Genomic DNA, 19,986 nt, shown 5'->3' on the forward strand with positions numbered 1-19,986 from the left:
TGTTTTGTTAGCCCAAAAAAACACCCGTTATGTGCGTAAAAAAATGCCGACCCTTGGACCTCAGCAATGTCAACCTCCAATGCCGTTGGTTGACGGCTTTCCTTCCCTCCAACCTTTTATTTGTTAAACTTTGATGCTACCGACGATACTCTGGTGATAGACAGAATTTACAAATTTATCAGTTTTTTATGGACCGCATTTATGAAGGAGTCTAAATGATCCCAGGGCGGGCAAGAGTACTGAGCATTACAATAGGAGTTGAACCCTAGCCACCGCCTGGAGTTCCGGTGGCGTGCTGCAGTGATGGGCAGTCAGCGGAGCAGGCCAAGGATGAGTGAAATTCCTCCTCACAAAATAATCGCAATTTTAGATGCCATCTCTTTGTTCGGAGCTTATATAATCAATGTTCGCCGAATAGAGACAACATGTAAGAAAGCCAACTCTCTCCACGCCTTTATGTACAAAGGAATAGATCTGAAGTGAGTATAGTGGCCGATGTGCTCGAAATGTGCGATGCATTTCACAAGAGTTGGTAATGCTTGAAGATAGATTAGCAATGTGTTCCTGTATGACTAGGAGAAGAAAGTGGTGCAGAAATTAAAAACTTCATGAACCTTCATATAGAAATCCATCACAAAGCAGCTCCTATATCTCTGCTATTTTTTTTAAGCTCTATAAAATTGCAGTCATACGCGCTGTTGGTAATACTAGGGAGATTGCGGCATGAAGTATTGGGAATATAGGGCATTTTGACCCTTGGTGCTCTACAGGGCATGAATTTAGGGCAAGAGTTTGCTACCTTGATTTGTACGCTAGAAGGTCTACAGGTTACCCAATGCCCTGTATTCTCAATTCTTTATGCCGCGATCTCCATAGTTTTAGTGATGCCTTTCCGTTTATAAGAGCCGACTGAGAATGAACTAACTGGAAAGAGGGCATCTCGGAAAAACATATATTACACGGGATGAGATTTATTCTTCTTTATTTTATTTTTTTGGACAATAAAAGACTGAATGCCCTATGTTCTAACAAGAGCGAGGGAATTAGATCATCCTCTCTATAGTCATTCAACTTGACGGTTTCTTATTAATGCATCCGGAATAAATTATTGCGGCACCAAGTAACGCTATTCATCTATTCGATACTCGAAGCAAGTCCTGGCTGGATCGAAATCGTTTCGGATATTGACTTGTAATCGGAGATAAGGTGAATGTGCGTGTGGAGCAAGGTCACCTTGACCCCCTATAGTAGATCCAAGAAAAGTAATCTTTTCTGTCTCTAACTACTCTGTTTATATGCCTATTATAAGTTTAGTATTTGTAATACCATTAGCCATTGGATATTTTCCGGTCTAACTGCAAATTACTCTACCTGTGAATATTTTACATGTCTCTTAACACTATAATTAAATGATAAGGAAAATTTATATACAAGTAAATAAGTGAGATGAGGTAATTTTCTTTGTGAATAGACCAGTCTAGTCGTAATGGTAAAAATTTATATAGGAAATTCACGAGTGGACGTAGTTTATTCGCGAATAGACTGATTCGAGGTTACCAGAACATATGTTTGATTTTCCATGGTCCGCATTATCACGTCTTCGCTTTCTCGAAAACGGGCAATCATTAAACTCACAACACTTCCCATTAATCATCTCAAGGCAATGCCATGAAAACCTTCAACAACTTCTCATAATCCGGCGTCCCTAACCCCGTGACTGGATCCCATCCTGTCACGGACCTGAATCCGCTCGTCCCGCAACCTCTATTTCCCCCAACCTTTATATCATTCATGGCCCCTGCATTGGCATACAGCACTGGATTCAAAAATCCCACGGATCCCTTCCCTTTCTTGATCCTCTCCTCGTTGATCAATGTGATCAGCGAGCCTACGACTGGGGTTGACATAGATGTGCCATAGCAGTAATAGAATGAGCCTTTAAGACTGCAAGGAAATTGAAATCCATTGGCGGAGATATCGGGGAACCCCCGAGCGTGTTGTGTGTTGTTGTACTGGCGAGATGTGTAATCGGGACTGTTGTGGCTGAAGTAGTACTTTAAGGCTGAAGTTTGGTAGGATGGGGCTGAAAACACGTTGCTAAATCCGCCACCAGACCAGAAGACCTTCTCGGCGGCTGTTTCGGGGGCAGTAATGGGTGCACCTGGTGCAATTTGTGTTGCCTAAAATGACGAATCAGTTAAATGTGTGTGTCACTTTCTTGGACTGTTATTAAAAATTACTTACGCCAACAGAAGTAACATATGGGCAAGTGGAAGGGAAACTGGGATTGAAAGCACCGGATTTTCCATCATTATATACTCCATCCTTGCATTGAGGCGAGGTGCAGCATTGGCCTCCATTTCCGGCAACTCCCGAATCACCACTGGAAAACAACATCGTCACACCTTGCAGACCGAGCTTCAAGTATCTAATCAATCCAAGTCAGTATTGGACAAGGATCCGATCGTGGTGACTCGTGAGCTTACTCATTGCACTGTCTCATCTCATATGCAGGCGAGAGGTCAGCTTCGTTGTAGCCATATGAAGTGCTGATCACTGAAGCTGGCTTCACAGTTCCACAAGCTTTCTTGTGCTGGTAACCTCTAGGATCTGGATCTGGGTATGTCCCATCGCTGAGTGCATGGTCAACTCAAGATCATAAAAAAGAGATTCTACGCTTACTAGATAGGAGAATCTCCTCCAGCATACGTGCAATAGGAGCCATCAATCGCATCAAGGAAATCTCCAAATGAAGCTCCCATGTAGTTATCCCCCACTTGATATAAGTTTACCTTCTGAGGGTATACTAGTAAAGAGTCAGTCTGAAGTCTCACAGAGTAAATTGCCTTAGAAATACCGAGGGGGATAGCAACCTCAAGGTCAAGGTTAGGCTCTACATAATAGTCAATGGGTAGATTCACTTGATCTATCACAGCACCATCAATGAGTTTTACGCTTGGCTGAGTACCCTTAGGTACAGCGTTGCCAGTGGCAAAATCCCAGAACAAATCCAAATCAGTTTGACTGTAGGCCTGTGAACGAGTCAGCAGAATATTCGATCAGATCTGAGAGATAACCACATAGGGAGTGTATTCAACAACTGCAAACGATGACCTGCTGGCAGTTAGTGGTTATTTTCGGCGCTTTCAACATTGGCGCAGAAGGTCAAGGGGTCATCTCACTTGTCCATGGTCCCAACTGGCATTTTGTAAAGTGCCCTCAAGCACTGAGGATACACAATGCTCGCACAAATCGAGTAGTTGAAACTTACCTCAGTGACTCCAGCAGCAGGTTGAATAGCCATTGGTCGCCACTGAACTTGCGTTGTAGGCCCAACTGCTCCAACACGATCTCTCTTTTCTTTTCCATTCGTCTTCAAAGCGAAGTGAACGGTTGGTGTGATGATATCGATATGATGCCTGAGGGCTTGGGGAACACTGTACTCGTCGCATGCCAGCGTTCGCTTTCCAGATTCAGTGTGCTCGAATGCCTGCAGAACGAGTCAACATCAACTTTGCTTGATCTGGAGGCTCCCAGTCACGCACCTTATACTTTGTATGGAGGAGAGACTCAGTCTGTTCAACTGTTGCATTGACACGAATCCATGCCGAGCCTTCAGATAACGAGATATGCCCCTCTGTATTTCCGCTTGCTAACAGCCATGTAGTCACTTCACGGATGGTTTCTGAGGATGGGGCGAAGGTTTCTGCAATCTGTTGTGGGGTCCAATGCTTTCCGTAATTTGGGCTTGCTTCTCCGAACTATCGCTAATGAGGGGTCATGGACACTATATATTGTGGAAATGGACCTGGAGAAGTGTGGGATGAGGTGTCTCTGATCCTCGAGAACAAAGGCCCAATTCTACAGTAAGTGAGACATCAAGACGCATTTTTCTTTTTAGCGCTCTACAGGGGAACGAGCAGCTGGACGAGAATAAAATTGTGCTTGAAATAGTAGAGATTTTATCTCATCGCCAGATCCAACTATCTTTTATGACCTTGTAGCGGAAAAGAACGAGAAATGAAAGCCTGAAGTATTCTATCCCAGACTTGTGAACCTCACATTACACGATGAATCGGCGCCAACATGGTCTCCTCATTCGCCCAAAACGGCAAAGTCTTTAATTTTCCAATCAAAATGTGGCCACTGACAGGCACTTCTATTGCCAAGAATTGAGTGGCTTGAAAACGGCAAGCCTCAGTCCCTGATGTGGTAAAACGCAAGAATCTATTGGCTGGCGTACAAAATCAAATCTCAAATTTGGTGCTGTCACCAGCGACGGGCGGAAGCTCACTATGTTTAAACTTTAATCCCATGATCTCTGTAGAACATCGACCTTGACACGGCTGGTCCAAGTCATCTTCACCATTTGTCAATCGACATTCCGAAAAGGGGTCAGTGCAGAAAGTATGTAATCACGCGAATGAAATACATGGTTTAAGCATTTATGGATCTCTATCTGAAATTCCATGGATAGGAATTATAGAATCAAAATGAGAATTTACACAGCTTTCTCCCGGAAAGCATTTACTTAGGTTGATTATTGGTGCAAGCGATATGTCAAACAAGTGCGAAAACGTGATTTTTAAGCAGGCACTACTAAGACGCAATTTTGCTCGTATTACATATGTTATTATATTATAATTCCGCGAATAACTCTATAACTATAATTTTAGTTTAGTAAACAAATTGCTTAAAATAAAGGAGTATACTTCATGTACTTGTCTTTAACTTATTTACTTTAAAACATAGTAAATTATTCTAATATTATAATAATTACTCAAATTAAAAATAGCTTATATAACCTCATATAATCCTTTATAACTAATATATTAATATAAGAAGTAAATTGAAACTAAGCGCTTAGTTATATTACTTTGATAATTATTATTACTATAAATAAGGAAATTCAAGGGCCTATATTAATGTTTATTATTAGCTTATTAAAAAGGAGAAAATAGGGATCAAGATCTGCAGCGAGCGGGCGACCAAGGGGTTGGACGGGGATCTGTCCGTTCACTTCTTTCGTCTCTGTATGATCCGCGCTGGTGACATCAGAGGCCTCATTATTGATAACACGCATACGCGACATTTCAAAGGTATAATAATAATTTGATCCGAGTTCTGGTGACATCTGATCAAAACAATTAGAGATATTTGAAACCGGACACGACTCACATATCCTGCGCACCACCGCTATGAATGCAAATCGAGAGCCCGTCTGGTTCAGTAAAGATTACCTTTTCCTAAAAGACTGATCGAGGTTAATAAGCTTAGTCACCGGCTGGTCAACCGGGTCAGGAGCAGGACTAGTCAACGATGTTCTTCAATCTGGACTTCGCGTTGTTGCAATGGCAGGAACACCCACTAAACTCTCGCATCTCTCCGACATAAATAATGTGTTAAGGTTGTCTCTCGATGTGGCTCCAAAAAAAAGTATGTCAGCCGCGTTCAGTTCCGCGGTTGCCAAATTTCAACGTGTGGACGCTGAGGGCCAGGGAGATATTCGAGACAAAAAGGGATGTGACAACATGGCTGTTGAGGCTGTCAAAGTCCTCAGTTTCAGTGAGGAAAATCCAATGGGCGGGCCGCGGGGCGGGGCCTCGTGCAAATCGGTTCTCTATTGAGTCCGACAGCTGATGCTGGATAGACAATCTACAGCTCCAGGTATGCAGTTCTTTCAGACCCTGAACGTGCTACTAGGAAGCGATTGAGGGATTCAGTGAAGCCTTGTCGAAAGAGCCTCTCCCAAGCTAGAATATTGAAGTCTTGGTCGCTGAACCAGGAGTCATTGGATAAACTCCATTCAGCTTAAACATTTTTTAAACGAGGGATACTCATCTGGCATACCAGAAACGGGATTGTCCCACAGGCAAGATTCGAGAATGGCTTGCCTCGCCTAACTTGGAAGACGAGTTTCCCCCCGCGTAAGCCCTAGCGGGTACTTTGCTCGAGACGGCGAAGAAGGAGGGAGGCTATTTTTAAGGAGGGGTCGCTTGTTAGTAGGAAGCTTGAATAGGTAGTGCGCTTCAAGTTTGCTGCCTAGCAAAGGAGGTACATTGAAGTTGATGTCCGCAATTTGATTAAATGGTATATTTGGATAAATTTTGAAAATATATTCTTGATCCTAGCCCAGAAAAGAATGAAATTCAATGCCTTGAAACTTTGCGATGTCTTTCGCTCCTCCAGGATTCTTATTTCCCCCTATTTTAGCGAGGAAATTGCCTCGCTACACCAGCCACGTGTTACGAGTTAGCCCGGCCCCAAGAATCTCACCCGGCCAAGAATTCGTGTTGCAAGCCATTATTCAAAATTCGTTTCTCTCCTGGAACCGCCCCGTCAGTAACTAAGCTAAACGTTTTTTGTAGTCATATTCTGTTCATTAGTGGAAGCGCATTCTTCTCCATGGGCTGAACTTCTAGCCGACATGCCCACTCAGCTGCCACTAGAATGCGAAAAGCTTGGGGGACATTTAGTACTCGGTCGGCCGACGTTTAGTACTCGCTCAGCCGACATTGGGTACTCGCTCGGCCGACATTTAGTACTCGGTCGGTCGAAGTCCTGGTGGCATGCCCGAAATTCTAGGATGCAAAGCAAGTATTCCAACCTCTCATGCCAACAGACCATTCTCGATGTCTCCTATGTTACATCAAAGACCAAAGATCCCTAGCATTTGCTATAGATTTGCGAAGCACTTTCGTGTTCAAAAAGCGGCGACGGCCCAGCCAACAGAATTTTCGCTGCACTTGCCCCGTCTTTTTGGAAGAGCAACTATCCTGTACCAGTTACTCCATGAGTACAGTGGCTGCATGGTCAGACTCAAGGCACTATTGAATTACCCCTGTGCTTGAGGAAGGTTGGTTTGCCCAGATCGAGTCCCTGCAGCGGTAAACACCGCAAAACGCCATAGGGTTGGCTGAAAGCTGAAAGCTCAATTACGTTAGCGAATGCTGACCCCTCTTCCTTGGCTCGCTTCCCGAGATTTTATTCTTTGCGAAATCAAAAAATTTTCTCATTTCATATTGTTATACCATCCGATTTATTTTAAATCTTATTTTCACTTTCCGAATATTCTATTGATCCTCCTATTCTTTGGCAAACATTCCTTCTCAAACTTAGCTTTCCGCGATTCGTACATCTATTCTATCTGACGTGGCCGGAGTCAATAGTCTCAGGCAGGCTGTAGAAAGGACCCACATGTCGACGCTTATTTCTCAAAATCTTGGAAACTTCCAAATCTAGTGTAATATTATAGGCAGTTTCCCGAGGATGTTCTCCCTCTTCGAGACTTATAAAAGACCTGCACAATCCGCAGTGAAATTATGTTTGCGTTTCACTCTCGCGTCCAAAATATCTCTTAATCCTTCCTCACTCAGAATCTGCCAACATGAGATTCAATTTCTACTTTCTTTCCCTGGCGGCTTGCTCGTCAGCATCCATCTTTCAAAAGAGGGGTTGCAATGCCGTGAGTATTTTCTCCTGATGTCATCTGATTTCAATCTGGAAAAATCAATTAGCCCTTGTCCAGGAACTCGCTCGTAGATTTCTCCACGCGCATTATGCTTACACTTAACTCTAAAAGGATAATTGTGCCAGAGCTGTCACTGGAACCCGCTATGCTCCGGATGTCCAAGCATCCCACATGGCCGATTGTACCAGCTTCTTCATCAAAACCATCACCCCAGCCACTCCGTATGTTAAACACAACCTTCACTTAGATATAATTAATGCTCATCCCTATCACCAGGACATCAACAGTGTACATTACACCAACATCATACTCAGTCGTCGGATCAAATGCAAAGCGAACAGCAGGAGCCCTTGCGAAGAAAGAGGACGTTCAAGCTCGTGGTGTCGCCCTGGACGACCTCCTTCTACCGGCTGCTCCTGCCACAACCACCGCTGCTGGTGTCAAGGCCCGACAAGTAACTCAACTGCCCAACCAAGTTCCCATCTACGCCTCTGCTTGCGCTGGCACCGCAAGATACTCCTCCGCTTGCTCGTGTGCAGGTGTGACGATGTCCACCACATATGCACCTACTCCAGTAAGTGTTCCGCGGTCTAAATGGCAATAAAACAACGCTGACTGACTTTGCTCAGGCGACCACCACCACGACCCTCTATGCACCACCCTCCATTATTCCAGGTAAGCCCTCATTTCCTGATCTGTAACTACCACAACTGACACTTCTTGCAGTCTGCGATCCAGCCGACAACTACGGCTACCGTTACCTCGGGGGAAGCATCGAAGCAGGCGTCGGTCTCGTACGCACTACATCCTCGTTGAGTGAGCAAGCGTGTTGCGCAGCCTGCTTTGTCGAAGGCAGTTCCTGTTTTGTTTACGAGTTCTTCAGCAATACTTGCTTCTTTGTTACCGAGACGAGTGGAAGTCATACTCCCACTGATCACTGTCCCTATGGACAATATCAAATCTCGTCTCCGGGTGGTGGGAGCTTTTATGGGCTTGGGCCTTGCGCTGTCTTCTAGACTTGAAGCGGGCTCGGGGAGAAGATAAACATTCGGTGTCGATGAGAAGTCTGCTTCTATATAGAAGTTACGCCTGCATCGGTTCTGGATAAACCCAGACCGAGGAGAGTGTGCATCATGAGCAAAATTATTGGTTTACTCTGATTATATCCAAGACCGACCACTTCACCAGTACGTGCTTGAAAATTCGTGTAAACCTTGTATATCCCTGTGGACAAAATTGTTTAGATGTCCATTCCTATTCCATCTTGAAAAGATGTAAACAGGAATGACTTTGAACGGGGAAGGGATAGGCTAGAAAGGGCTTGCTTGATCATTTCTAGTTGCGTCACACAGTCAGTCCGTCAGAGAGATGATGAGTCACAATGATTCAACAGAGTACCCGTGACCTAGCAGTGACAACAAAAGCGTTCATGGAGTTTGAGGTCTAGAGAACGGATGTAGATGGCCTATGCGACTGCCGAAGAGAATTACAGCGTAGAATTGGAAGAATTGGAATTATCCCGGGGCGAGGTCATGGAATATGAGCCAATTACTAGATGTATACGACTACTAGCCCAAGCAACCATACTTTAGAGCCTCCAACTGAAATGTCACAGATGGATAAACAGGCAAAGTATAAAGGCGAGGCTTGCGAGGAACTACTGGAATCGCCGGACAGAATGGCGAGGAAGTTAGCAATGGAGGTAAGGTATATCTGCCCAATAGTCCAGTCTCTTCTGCCGCATTAAGACAAACCTGATCAAAGCGGGGTTTGTCAAAAGGTCAATCGCAAAGAACCTGCCAGGGAAGTCTTGGATGTACTGTACTACTGTACATTGCACAGTGACACAGAGTTGTTACGCAGTCAGGATCACTAGAAGCTCGCCTAATACTCCCTTTAATCTCTGTCCCTTAGAAAAGCCTTCCCCAGTTCGGAAATCCACTGTAAACAGCTAGTATAGTTAGTTACGGCGTGGTTGTTGTAAGCAGGCGCTGCGAATCGACTACTCGCCTATTGCTCATATACAAATAAACGGGGATTAAAGGAGCTGGACTGACCAACGCAGGTTGTATAGGGTTATTTGCGGAATTCTGCGTTGTTACCACCTGCTTTTGTGGCTTTCTTGGCTCGCAACAGATCACCAAAAATAAAGCAAACAGCACCAATAAGAACACTTCAAGGACTACCGACTTCCTTTATCCCAGGAACCAATCATCATGGCTTGGTTTAGAGAGATAGTTACCTCATTGTCAAATTGGCGATGGAATAGGGCCCTTCAACAAAAATTGCTCTGCATTCCGGTGTATAAACACTTCCATATCTATTCTCTCGTTCCATAATGCGTTCTTCTACACCACACTCATTCATCTAGCTCCTACTGAACTCCATCCTCTCTTCCTCTTGCCCTGCCGTGATGACCTCCTCCTTTGCGCCAGCCTGCATCCCCTGAATCCTCCGATCCAACAAACTGTTGCACGGAGAGCAGGTTCCTAGTACATTTATTCTGAAAATATCATACACAATCAGCCCCAGAAACCGCTGCACTTAGCATTGCCTTCCTTTACTTCAACCATTGATCATCGTACCGGCCAGAAATACATTTAATAGACCGGCATTTTGATTGCGTCAAAGTTGTACAGCCAAGAATTGATGGAAGCCTGGTCGTACTGGCACTCCATGGTTCCATTATTCCAGTATGGTCTCAATGGCCAACCACAGATGTCCTGAGTCTCGCCCTCATACTCGCCTTGTAGAACCGTTGCATTCAGCGTCGTCGGTTCAACTCCGTTTTCAACCCAGTCAATCATCACAGCCAGGTTGGTCTGCGGGAAAGGCGCATTAGGCTGCAGATCATTCGTTGCGCAGTGGGCCGCTCCAGGAATAAGGAAAAGGCGATACCAGTCATTCATCTCGGAAATGCTGTCGTTATAGGATAACCTCGGGTACATAATACTGCGGACCGATTCAAAATATCGAACGGATGACGCTGTAGGAATGCTGTTATCGGATTCTCCATGGAAGTGAAGGATTTTACCACCGGCCGAGTAGTAGGGCGTCAAATCCGGCCAAGTCGTCTGCAAAACATCCTCGTACGTCTGCCAACCTTGGAGCATCCATTCTTTGAGGGTGTCATAGGTGACGTTGTCCCAATTTCCGATTGTCGAGCTTTCGACCAGATTGAGCCACCTGGCCACCCACTCAGCTCCCCCGCCAGTATTGGCGGTTGTTTCCCACAAGCCTGTGTCTGAATCATAGCTTGTATCGCCAGAGATGTCAGCAGCAGGCTGGAATGACAGGTAAACCCGAAGGCCTGCCGAGTCAAGGAGGCCATCGATAACTTTGTTGGCAACCGCCACCGCCTGGGTCGATATTGTCCCATTTTGAGCTGGCGTAGTGGTCCCTCCGCCTGCCTGTCTTTTCCCAAAACTACCTGAGCTACTGGCACAAGAGTATGCAGTGCCAATGGTAGAGTTCAGGTTAAAATTCAACTTGCAGAGATCCATCCGTGCCACCACTCCATCAGTCTTTCCGTCCAGGGGATCACAAGCACTGATCGTCAAGTTGACAATCTTCTCCATCTCGCATGAGGGAGGATAATAACCTAACGTCTTCTCCACGACACCAGAGTACATATGATTGACTTGCTGGAAGCCGTATCGCAAGGCAGGTGCTCCCACAATGGAACCATCGAACTGGCCACCGAATCTCTGGATTTGACTCCATCCCTCACGCCCACCTTCCGAACAGGCTTGGTAGTAGGAATACAACTTTGCATCGGACATGTTAAAGAAGAGCTTAGTAAATTCCTGGCCGATGATGGTCATTTCGTGGATGCCCTGATATCCGAACATGTACAGCGCCTGCCGGTCAATAGTTCCATTGGTGATAAGGGAGATCACATCGTAGTCAGTGCTGAAGCTACCGAAGCCTCCATCCGTGATGCCGGAAACGGATCCGTAGAGAACACCTCCAGGGAGGTTTTGAGTGCCGGTGTTGATGGCCTCGGCCGCACCTCCGATGGTTAGGAAACGATTTAGGAAATTTGCAGGAGTCGGAAGCCAGTAGGCTAGCTCCACAGTGTCGCCAAGTCCGCTATGGGTGTAGGTGAAGGTAACATTGCAGTAGTCAAATGTTCCATTTGGATAGAAGACAGAGCCCGTGGCCGAATAATTGGTAACGGGATGGACCACCACGGACGAGGGATCAATACTGATGCCGTTGAATGTGCCGTCGGGCGGCAGGGAGGCTTGGACGTAAGAGGTGGTACACACATCGGTGAGGGTTGCGGCTTGCACGACGGCAACAAATTCCCCAACAAATGCCGCAGCACTGATGGCGTGGATCATAGAGCGCATATCAGTGGCTGTAAATATAAGACTCGGTAGAGTGGGTGCTTAAATATGAAGCTGTCTGGAGGGAGATGAAGTAAGAAAAGAGTGTCTTCTATCTACGACTTACCGCTCTCCTCCTTTTAAGGACTTCATGACATCCATGTATAGGCCATATTAAGTGGCCCAACCCTCGGCGCAATCAACGCCAAAGATATCTTTCCGTCAATGGGGCCATCTGGGGAACTGGTGCTTCATGTTCTCGGGGCTCGGTATTCTGTGGGTTGGGCTCGATGGGTGTGCTTCTACCAAGCAGAGAGTAGCCAGGCCACGCAGCCCAGCCCCGCAAGCGCGTATTCGCCATCGAAGGCGTCACTGTTAGAGGTTGATCCGGCATCTGGCAGAGAGTCTTCACATCTTCAGTAGACGAGGACCCCTGGACGTTGTGTCAGGAGTGACGTTACAATCAATTACCTCTGACGACTGAAGCGATGAATTCCAGATGTAGACAAGGGGTCCGGGGCCTCGGATTCTTTCTCAAATTGTGGGTCCAGCAAAATCTACACACCCCATAATTTCCTGATTGAGCGTAAGGGTCAACGGAGTGGCTGGCATAGGCTGCTCCCCAAATTAACATGCATCGGCACCGAAGATCCCCTGCAAGGCTGAGGAATGCCGATCAGCCTACGGAGGTAGATTTATGCCCGATGGTGACAAATTTACCAGTTGCGATGGGGATTTACTTCCCGTAGGTTGTGACTGAGTACCGGTAATGATTGTTGAACGCGCGGACGGGCAATTTCCCCTGTAGATCTGCTCCTCACTTGCAGGTCCAGAATCCAGGGGGACGTTGACTATCGAGTAAATCTACGGAGTATATTAATGCCAGCATTTGAATGCAGTATTTCGCCTGCTAGCACGTAATAATAGTTAGAATTCACTTTTTGCAAGGTTTTCTACAGTTGCAGGCGTATATTATTTTACTGCACGGATTTTATTAATTTCGCATTAAATACTTGATAAATCGTCGCATGCGCAGGTGCAAGCCTCATTTTCTGGTATGGAGCAGGTTATGAACTTGCAGTGTTCACCTGCCAGCATTTTGCCTGCTACCGTAGTATTCATCCACCTGCTAACATGTGAGTGAGCCAACTCACAAGGCTTGGCAAAAACACACTACAGGTATTTAGCTCCTAGCAGGTAGGGTTACCAGACGGGCCTTAAGTCTACTTCATACGTCCTTCCTCAATCTTCTAGCTTGAGCACAAACTGCATCTCTCCATCCACTCCGTTTTCCTCTTCAATCTCTCTAAGATGCAGAACTCATTATTCGCTTGGGGTCTCCCTGTCTTGGCCATTCTTGTTTCCAAGTCTACCGTCACCTCAACCCCCTCTCTACCATTGCCAGTTACCCTCGTGAGCTCATTCCAGCTTGGTAGTTGGCTGGAGAACCTCGCTGTCCGCGAAAATGGCCAACTCCTTGTTTCCCGCCTCGACACCCCTGAAGTCCTACAGGTCGACCCTACCAGCAACGTTGAGCCTGTCACAGTCTTCGCCTGGAACTCGTCCGAATACAGAGGCGCACTTGGCATCTCCGAAACTACCTCAGACGTCTTCTACGTTATCCTCTCCGCATTCATTAACAGTTCATTTGTCAAGACCAGTGGCGTCAACTCTATCTTTGAAATTGACATGAACAACTTTGCTATAAGCAACGGCACCATAACACAGAACGCTACTGTTACTAAACTCGTAGACATTACGAGCTCCGACTCACTCAACGGCATGACGACGCTCGATGACTCTAACATCTTAGTTGGAGATATCTACAATGGCTGGGTATATAAGGTTAACACAGTGGATGGCACACACAACATCGTTATCGACGACCCTAAGATGAAGGCTCCCGCAGGTGCCTTGACGCCCCTCGGTGTCAACGGGCTAAACATCCATGACTCCAACCTTTACTGGACCAACAGTGCTGCCGCTTCGTTGAATAGGATCCAGATAACAGATGATGGGACGCCAGTAGGCAACTCGAGCGTAGTGTTGACGAATGAGCCTGGGGCGGATGATTTCGCTTTCAAGAGTAATGGCACAGCGTTCATCGCGTTGAATTCGCAAGATCAGCTGGGTGCACTGTTTGCGGGTTCGAGCACTCTTGAGACGGTTGCAGGAAGCAGTATCTCAACAGCTCTGGAAGGTGTTAGTGCTGGCCGATTTGGAAGGCTGGCGTCAGATTTGAATCGGCTATACATGACCACTAGTGGAGGTAAGTTTTGAGCCTTCTGCCTTACGTTATTCTGAATGAGTGCTGTCAGATTCTGACTTTGGGGTCCTTAGGTGCTAAAAATCCTATTAACGGTTCTGTTATTGTGGGCGCAACGGTCTCGTATATTGATACTACGGGACTTTAGTGGGCCTCCCAAGGGAACCAAAATGAGGGAATGAATCAAGGCATGGAATAATACTATTAGTAGAGGTTATCTAAAACGTACGATTCTCTTATCAATGAATGGTTCATGTTTTGTCTTCTTAAAAGCCTTATATTTTACATATATTTCTCTTTCTTTTGACAGAATTTATGATTTAATCTTTTTTAACTTTGTATTTAAAATACTAAGCTAGAGAGCAAAGAAGAGAGGAATACCTCGACGTTTAGTATTACTTTGCCCATGCCTTCTGGCTTAGTTCCGTTTTAGACCTGTTTCCAAATTCCTATTCCCGGCAGATCGTGCCGTTATGCCAGCCGTTACAAAAAGCATGCAATTATATTATAAGCCTTATAATATATTAGCTTATTCGTAGTAGAGATTTCTCTCCTAGTTATATAGCGCAGTTATATAATATTAGGAGGTCTATAGTAGTATTTATTACCCCGCTCTCTCCTTTTCTCTTCTTAGAAATAAAACCAACCTTTTCTCTTTTTCACGTCTCACTCGTATATTGGTAATCCCACGTTATAGAAGAAAGCCCATTTCTCTATGTTAAGCACCTAGTTTAATATCCCCTTTACTGTGCTCATATCAAAACATATAACTTAAGGTCTCTGAAGGGCTTAAGTAGCCAATTACAAGTCGTTAACATGCTTAAATTGATCGACACCCCTATTCGACACCTTGGAGGATGTCACTTTACTTTTTCCAGTATTCCGGCGAAAGCGAAGCCAAAAAGGGGGCGGCCGCCGGCTTGGAGAACAACCAATAGCGGAGTTCATCCGGTGGGCTGCATCGCAGCAGCCTTCTTCTTCGGATGTTCCAATCGCGGGGAAGGACCCCAAAATCGATGCAGGTCTAGGCCTTCCAATCTTGAATTTCAGAAAACGGCCCACCAATGATCCGCGCCTTTTGTTAGGCCAAGGTTACAGTTTCTGCGGGCCGTTGCAGATTTCCTGGGGTTGATGGAAAGATAAATCCGCCCTTCTTAAAAAGAGGGTATGTGGTCGACTGCACAAGGCAATCCGATTCATCACCTCCTCTCCGAATTTGCGAATTTGTTGAGTTCTGGGAAGCGAATGTTGCATCAAGGTTCCCCGACCTTCCAAAAACAATGCTCACCCTTATCAGCGCCACCCCCTCACCATACGCGCGCAAAAACCGAATAGCACTCATCGAGAAAGGCATCCCCTTTGACCTGAAATCCGAAATCCCCTGGCACAGTACCACCGAAACACCCAAGTACAACCCGCTCGAAAAACTACCGATCCTAATCTTCGACGATGGGCGGGCACCCATATATGAGTCATGGTACATCCAAGAGTACATCGTCCAAAAGTACCGTGGCAAAGGCCCCGATCTGATGCCAGGTTCACTAGACGATCAACTCCAAGTCCGGCAAATCCAGGTTCTGGCCGATGGCGCTTGTGATGCCATGAGTCTTGTATTCTTTGAGACGGGGAGGGGAGAGTTGTTGAGTAAAGAGTGGCTTGATCGTCAATTACGAAAGGTCAATGGTGTGATCAAGGCGATGGATGAGCTGGTGCAGAAGACGCAGGGGAAATTTCTTGTTTGTGATGAGTTTTCGGTGGCGGATATTGCGGTTGGTGCGATGTTGGGCATGATGGATATGGTAGAGACGAAGTTTGGGTTGATTCATTGGAAGGAGCAGTATCCTGAATTAAATAAATATTGGGAGATGTTGGAAAGTAGGGACAGCTTTAGGGAGACCCAACCAGTCATGTTTGAGTTGACGGAGAAGGTTGCATAAGGGTTGTTGTTTGTACGTGTAATAAATGCATCGTTTAGTGATTACTGAGAGCATACATACTGGCGTACACCGGGCTCGTCTTTGGCATATGAAAGGCCAATCACATCCGGCACGAACCTTGTCAGCACGAACCTTGTCAGATTCTTGTAGTAAATTCAACAAGCTGGATTTGTGGATCTTCTGTTAGCCTCTCTTATTTGGAGTTGGCTTTGTAGACGGAATATGAAACCTCGATGATCTTCGAACGTGGGTTGAGAAGCGGAAGAGTTCTTAGTGTCAACAAGGTCAATAATTCGAACTGCTCCTGTATACCCTCTGACACTCGTCATAACCCGACAGCTACTTTGCCAGATACTCGACCAACAGCAGTAAAAACTTGTCCCACCCAAGTTAGACGACGAGGTTACCACAAGCTCGAGGCCACGTGCGCCAACCACCACCTGTGCAACTATCCATGTTTGGCTAGATGAGCAATCATATATTGGCAGGAGTGTGGGACACAGTATCTGCATCCCAATTTTTAGTGGCTGAGCCGAATGTGCAGGAAGTTGAGTAGACAGAGCGATAGTTTTCAGGGAAGGCAAGATACGGTCTGGCAACATTCTCGCAATAGTCGACCAACAAGTTATCCCAGGATGCAGGATTAGCATCTACATCTTTCACAGGACGTGGTGCACGTGTTAAAGGCAGGCCCAAGTTGACTTCTGCACTTCCTTTCAAGTCCCATGCTAGAAGTTCGCTTTATCTTTCCCCCACGTCCAGCAACTATCTAACTTACTCTATGATAATCATAAGTAGGAAATTCGACTGTATTGCTTGGAACGCATGCTACAGAAAATCAAAACAGTCTAGAAGCAATGTTTCCTTCCACGAACGTTCCAAATCTCTCAGCACTTAATTCCCATGCGACACCTAGATAAAAAATAATAAAATAAAACAAGTCATTCTCAGCCCGATATCCAGGGTAGCTCCTTACCTTCTCACGCCGTAATGCCAGATTAGCAGTAAGTAATGCAGGAGGCTCAGCCACGACGAATTTTAACTTGCTCAGCCAAACATGTTTTCGCAGCCTGTCAGAGATAGCAACAACGAAGCCCTCAATCATGACAGCAGCAGCGAGATTGGGGCAATCCCGGAAACAGATGAAGTTACATGATAAGAATTAAAACCTACACGCTCCTCTATAGATCCCTTTTTGTGGGTAATTGAGTTGTTTTTGCAGTTTAGCCGGTAAATTGTTCAGATAAATATCCATAAAAATCACCTGACTTCAACAAATGCTCACCCTCATAGACCAAATACTGTGCAGGAGAGAAGCCATCAAACGTAGAAGCTAAGAAAAACTTGCTTCTATGCAACAAAGAAGAGATAGGCCAATCAATGAACGTTCATAGTAACTTCATCGCGATCAGATCACGTTTCAATCACGTGGTTATTATCAAAGACATTGCATTAGATCTCGTTTCACAACTGCACGCTCTCATCTGTGTTCTCACTCCCATTCCCTACCCACTGCCCGGCCCATTCAACCCGACCGCTGTCCCATTCAAACTAAACCGATAACTAGCCTGCAAGACATACGGCTCATCGCCCGGCCCAAAAATCTGCTTCTTGCCCCTCCCCCACTCCGGCTGATTGATGCCATCAATCCAATCCTCGACCTCCATCACCACACATCCATACTGCTGGATCGTCCTCTCTCTTCCCTCTACCCCATGCAATCCTTGTGTGGACTTCAGCGCCATGGAGCCGTTCTGCCCGCCACAGCTATAAACCTGGAATGCGTCCTGGTCTGTGAAGACATCGACTTGGATTCCACTCCACGCACTCCTTAACCTCGCAACCGGCCCCTTTTCGCGCCAATCGTAAGGTCCGTCCGCGGCGCGGTCGGTGAGGTAGCAGGTATCGTAGCCCGTGCAGTTGAAGCCGCAATTCCCAAGGAGGTCTGGATTCGAGAAATTCGCACCGATTTGCTTTGGAGAAGACCAGAAATCGTTGAGTGAGTATTGCTGGTTGGAGAGGATATCGCCGGTGGGGATGAGGATGTTGTCTGTGCCGACGCGTTGCCCGGCATAAGGCATCCAGAGGGAATGGTTGAGGGCGGTGGCGGTCTCCGTGTTGGCGAAGCCGTCGAGGTTCCAGTAGGTCTGTTTTGCTGTCAGCACCGTCTTCTTTTCACTTCCTTCGTCTGGAGGTTGGGGTGAAAGGGGCTGGGAGGGTAGAGGTGAAGAGAAGGAGGGAGAAACTTACATGTGAACTCAACATAATCGGCGTCTTCTTCGTCGTCGCCAACGCAACCATCTGAAAATCCCACGTCATATGGCCCAAACTATACGTAACGTAACTAACCACTTCTCCAGGGAAGCCTTGATCGCCATCCGGATCTGTCAGTGAGAAAGTAATACTATCACTCGTATGCGCGACGACAGTCCAGTTTCTCCAATCCCAGCCATCTGGGCCCCCATGCAGCGTATCCGCGCCAGCAGGGGCGTCCTTGGTCGGGTTCTCATTGGGAAGAACATGGTAGGTCTTTCCATCGATCACGAAACTGCTATTCTTGATGCGGTTCGCGTAGCGGCCTGGAACGCCGCCGAAATGAGGATGTTGACGGTCCTGCTCCGGTCAGCCACGTCCCTCCCACACTTCGCCCATACCCTAAAAATAACCTCCCAACTTCCAATCAACCAGATGGACAGCGAAATGATGAGAACTTACAATCCCATAATAACTAGCGTTATCAAAGCCTGTAACGATATCCCTCTCGACACCGTTCGTATCATTAATAAACAGATTCGAGATACTCGCTCCATACGGGATGAAAGTGGCGCGGATGCCTACCCCCTCAATGACATATTTGCCATTGCTGTCTGGGCCCGCGCTAGATCCAGCAATTGTGGTGTTGCCCGCTGTGCCCGTCAACGTCTGACCCGGGATCTGTGGGCGTGCAAGAATCGAGCTGCTCCAGAGGAATGCAGCGAGAGCTGCAGACGATGTGCGCATCCTGTCTGATCCGTCCTTGTCCTTCTTCCAGACTCAACAGAAGGGACCCGAGCTGAAGAATTGAAGTGCAGTGAAGTGTGGGAAACGACGTACAAAAGCTCGGGACCAGATTGCGCGAGGAGGGGTAGCTCTTATACTACATCATCTCACCGCGCACAGCTAGTGTAGCACCGACGCAGGAACAAGCCCGGTACTCCTCTTGACGTGAAATTAAGACGAACTCCGGGTAGCAACAGGCCAGCTGACGACCTGGCGATCCCCGCGGTCAAACTGGACCGAACCTCGTACGAAGATTCCCCGCCCTGTACTCCACCTCTCCCTAACCCCAGATTTCCCTTCTTCTTCTCCCCCGAGTCAGTAAACCTTTCAGCCAACCACAGAGTCGCACAGATCAATGGTCGGATTACCCCATAGTCACAGGTTCACGTCCGTATATAGCAAAAAGATCCCAGGCTCGCCTCTCCGTTTGTTGTGCACTGAGTCCATGGAATATTGAGAGGACGTCGTCCGTCCAAAATGACGTTAAAGCGGAAGAGGCTGATTGGCGCGTCTGGGACTTTGCTCATCCCTGTAGTGTCCCCCCTGCCTCCTGGTGGCTCACGTTCCCCATCCCCAGTTTGCGGGCGGGGTCACGGACGTGCAGCCTTCCAGATGGATTCAAGCTTTCCGGCGCATTCACGGTCCTACTACCCTTGATCTTCACCGCTTGGTTATTGGCGCGCATGAGAGCTCGTGGTTTGCTTCTGCCGGAATATCTGGAGAAAGGCAGGATGTATTCATGAAAGCTTGTTGTCCAGCTTGTCGGTTGACCCGACTGGTGGACATCGAGAATCTTGGAATTTGGTCATTTGATATATTGGGGGACCTTGCGTATACTGGGCGTGGAGAGAGCAAGGCTTCGTGTTAATACAGACCGGTGCTGATGCAGGTAGAATGATCCCCGATCATCCCCGGAATGGAGCATTGAAAGAGATGGAAAGG

The 19,986-nt window shown here is 46.7% G+C and overlaps 6 protein-coding genes across 6 annotated transcripts; 3 read left to right on the forward strand and 3 right to left on the reverse strand.

The window, feature by feature from the left end:
* Nucleotides 1-1,655: 1,655 nt before the first annotated feature.
* K444DRAFT_643356 (subtilisin-like protein) lies at nt 1,656-3,889 on the reverse strand (the record flags this gene model as incomplete). Its single annotated transcript, XM_024884848.1, has 9 exons — nt 1,656-2,180; nt 2,245-2,428; nt 2,487-2,633; nt 2,683-2,806; nt 2,858-3,032; nt 3,081-3,114; nt 3,183-3,490; nt 3,546-3,761; nt 3,809-3,889. The coding sequence occupies 9 exons, from the start codon at nt 3,887-3,889 to the stop codon at nt 1,656-1,658; spliced, it is 1,794 nt and encodes a 597-aa protein (XP_024736472.1).
* A 3,467-nt stretch (nt 3,890-7,356) lies between these two features.
* On the forward strand, nt 7,357-9,347 carry K444DRAFT_663657 (uncharacterized protein; the record flags this gene model as incomplete). The annotated part of the gene is made up of 9 exons (XM_024886852.1): nt 7,357-7,465; nt 7,583-7,692; nt 7,748-8,045; nt 8,101-8,146; nt 8,198-8,287; nt 8,643-8,658; nt 8,811-8,822; nt 9,044-9,178; nt 9,314-9,347. Exons 1-9 carry the CDS (start codon nt 7,388-7,390, stop codon nt 9,345-9,347), a joined length of 819 nt encoding a protein of 272 aa, XP_024736473.1. The 5' UTR covers nt 7,357-7,387.
* Nucleotides 9,348-9,742: 395 nt separating this feature from the next.
* Nucleotides 9,743-12,133, reverse strand: K444DRAFT_613158 (tannase and feruloyl esterase). The gene has a single exon (XM_024880295.1). The coding sequence runs from the start codon at nt 11,824-11,826 to the stop codon at nt 10,072-10,074; it is 1,755 nt and encodes a 584-aa protein (XP_024736474.1). The 5' UTR covers nt 11,827-12,133; the 3' UTR covers nt 9,743-10,071.
* A 726-nt stretch (nt 12,134-12,859) lies between these two features.
* Nucleotides 12,860-14,216, forward strand: K444DRAFT_643358 (uncharacterized protein; the record flags this gene model as incomplete). The annotated part of the gene is made up of 3 exons (XM_024884849.1): nt 12,860-12,938; nt 13,208-14,071; nt 14,143-14,216. The coding sequence occupies 3 exons, from the start codon at nt 12,860-12,862 to the stop codon at nt 14,214-14,216; spliced, it is 1,017 nt and encodes a 338-aa protein (XP_024736475.1).
* Nucleotides 14,217-15,190: 974 nt separating this feature from the next.
* K444DRAFT_663659 (glutathione S-transferase) lies at nt 15,191-16,073 on the forward strand. Its single transcript, XM_024886853.1, has one exon. The coding sequence runs from the start codon at nt 15,349-15,351 to the stop codon at nt 16,003-16,005; it is 657 nt and encodes a 218-aa protein (XP_024736476.1). The 5' UTR covers nt 15,191-15,348; the 3' UTR covers nt 16,006-16,073.
* Nucleotides 16,074-17,510: 1,437 nt separating this feature from the next.
* On the reverse strand, nt 17,511-19,005 carry K444DRAFT_529732 (galactose mutarotase-like protein; the record flags this gene model as incomplete). Its single annotated transcript, XM_024874836.1, has 3 exons — nt 17,511-18,152; nt 18,256-18,618; nt 18,721-19,005. 3 exons carry the CDS (start codon nt 19,003-19,005, stop codon nt 17,511-17,513), a joined length of 1,290 nt encoding a protein of 429 aa, XP_024736477.1.
* Between the last annotated feature and the right edge of the window lie 981 nt (nt 19,006-19,986).

Source organism: Hyaloscypha bicolor (assembly GCF_002865645.1).
Source record: "Hyaloscypha bicolor E unplaced genomic scaffold K444scaffold_83, whole genome shotgun sequence".
NCBI lineage: Eukaryota > Fungi > Ascomycota > Leotiomycetes > Helotiales > Hyaloscyphaceae > Hyaloscypha > Hyaloscypha bicolor.

Excerpts from the sequence above, each read along its gene's own strand:
- K444DRAFT_613158 (XM_024880295.1), bottom strand. The coding sequence starts at position 11,826 with ATGCGCTCTATGATCCACGCCATCAGTGCTGCGGCATTTGTTGGGGAA.
- K444DRAFT_663659 (XM_024886853.1), top strand. The coding sequence starts at position 15,349 with ATGCTCACCCTTATCAGCGCCACCCCCTCACCATACGCGCGCAAAAAC.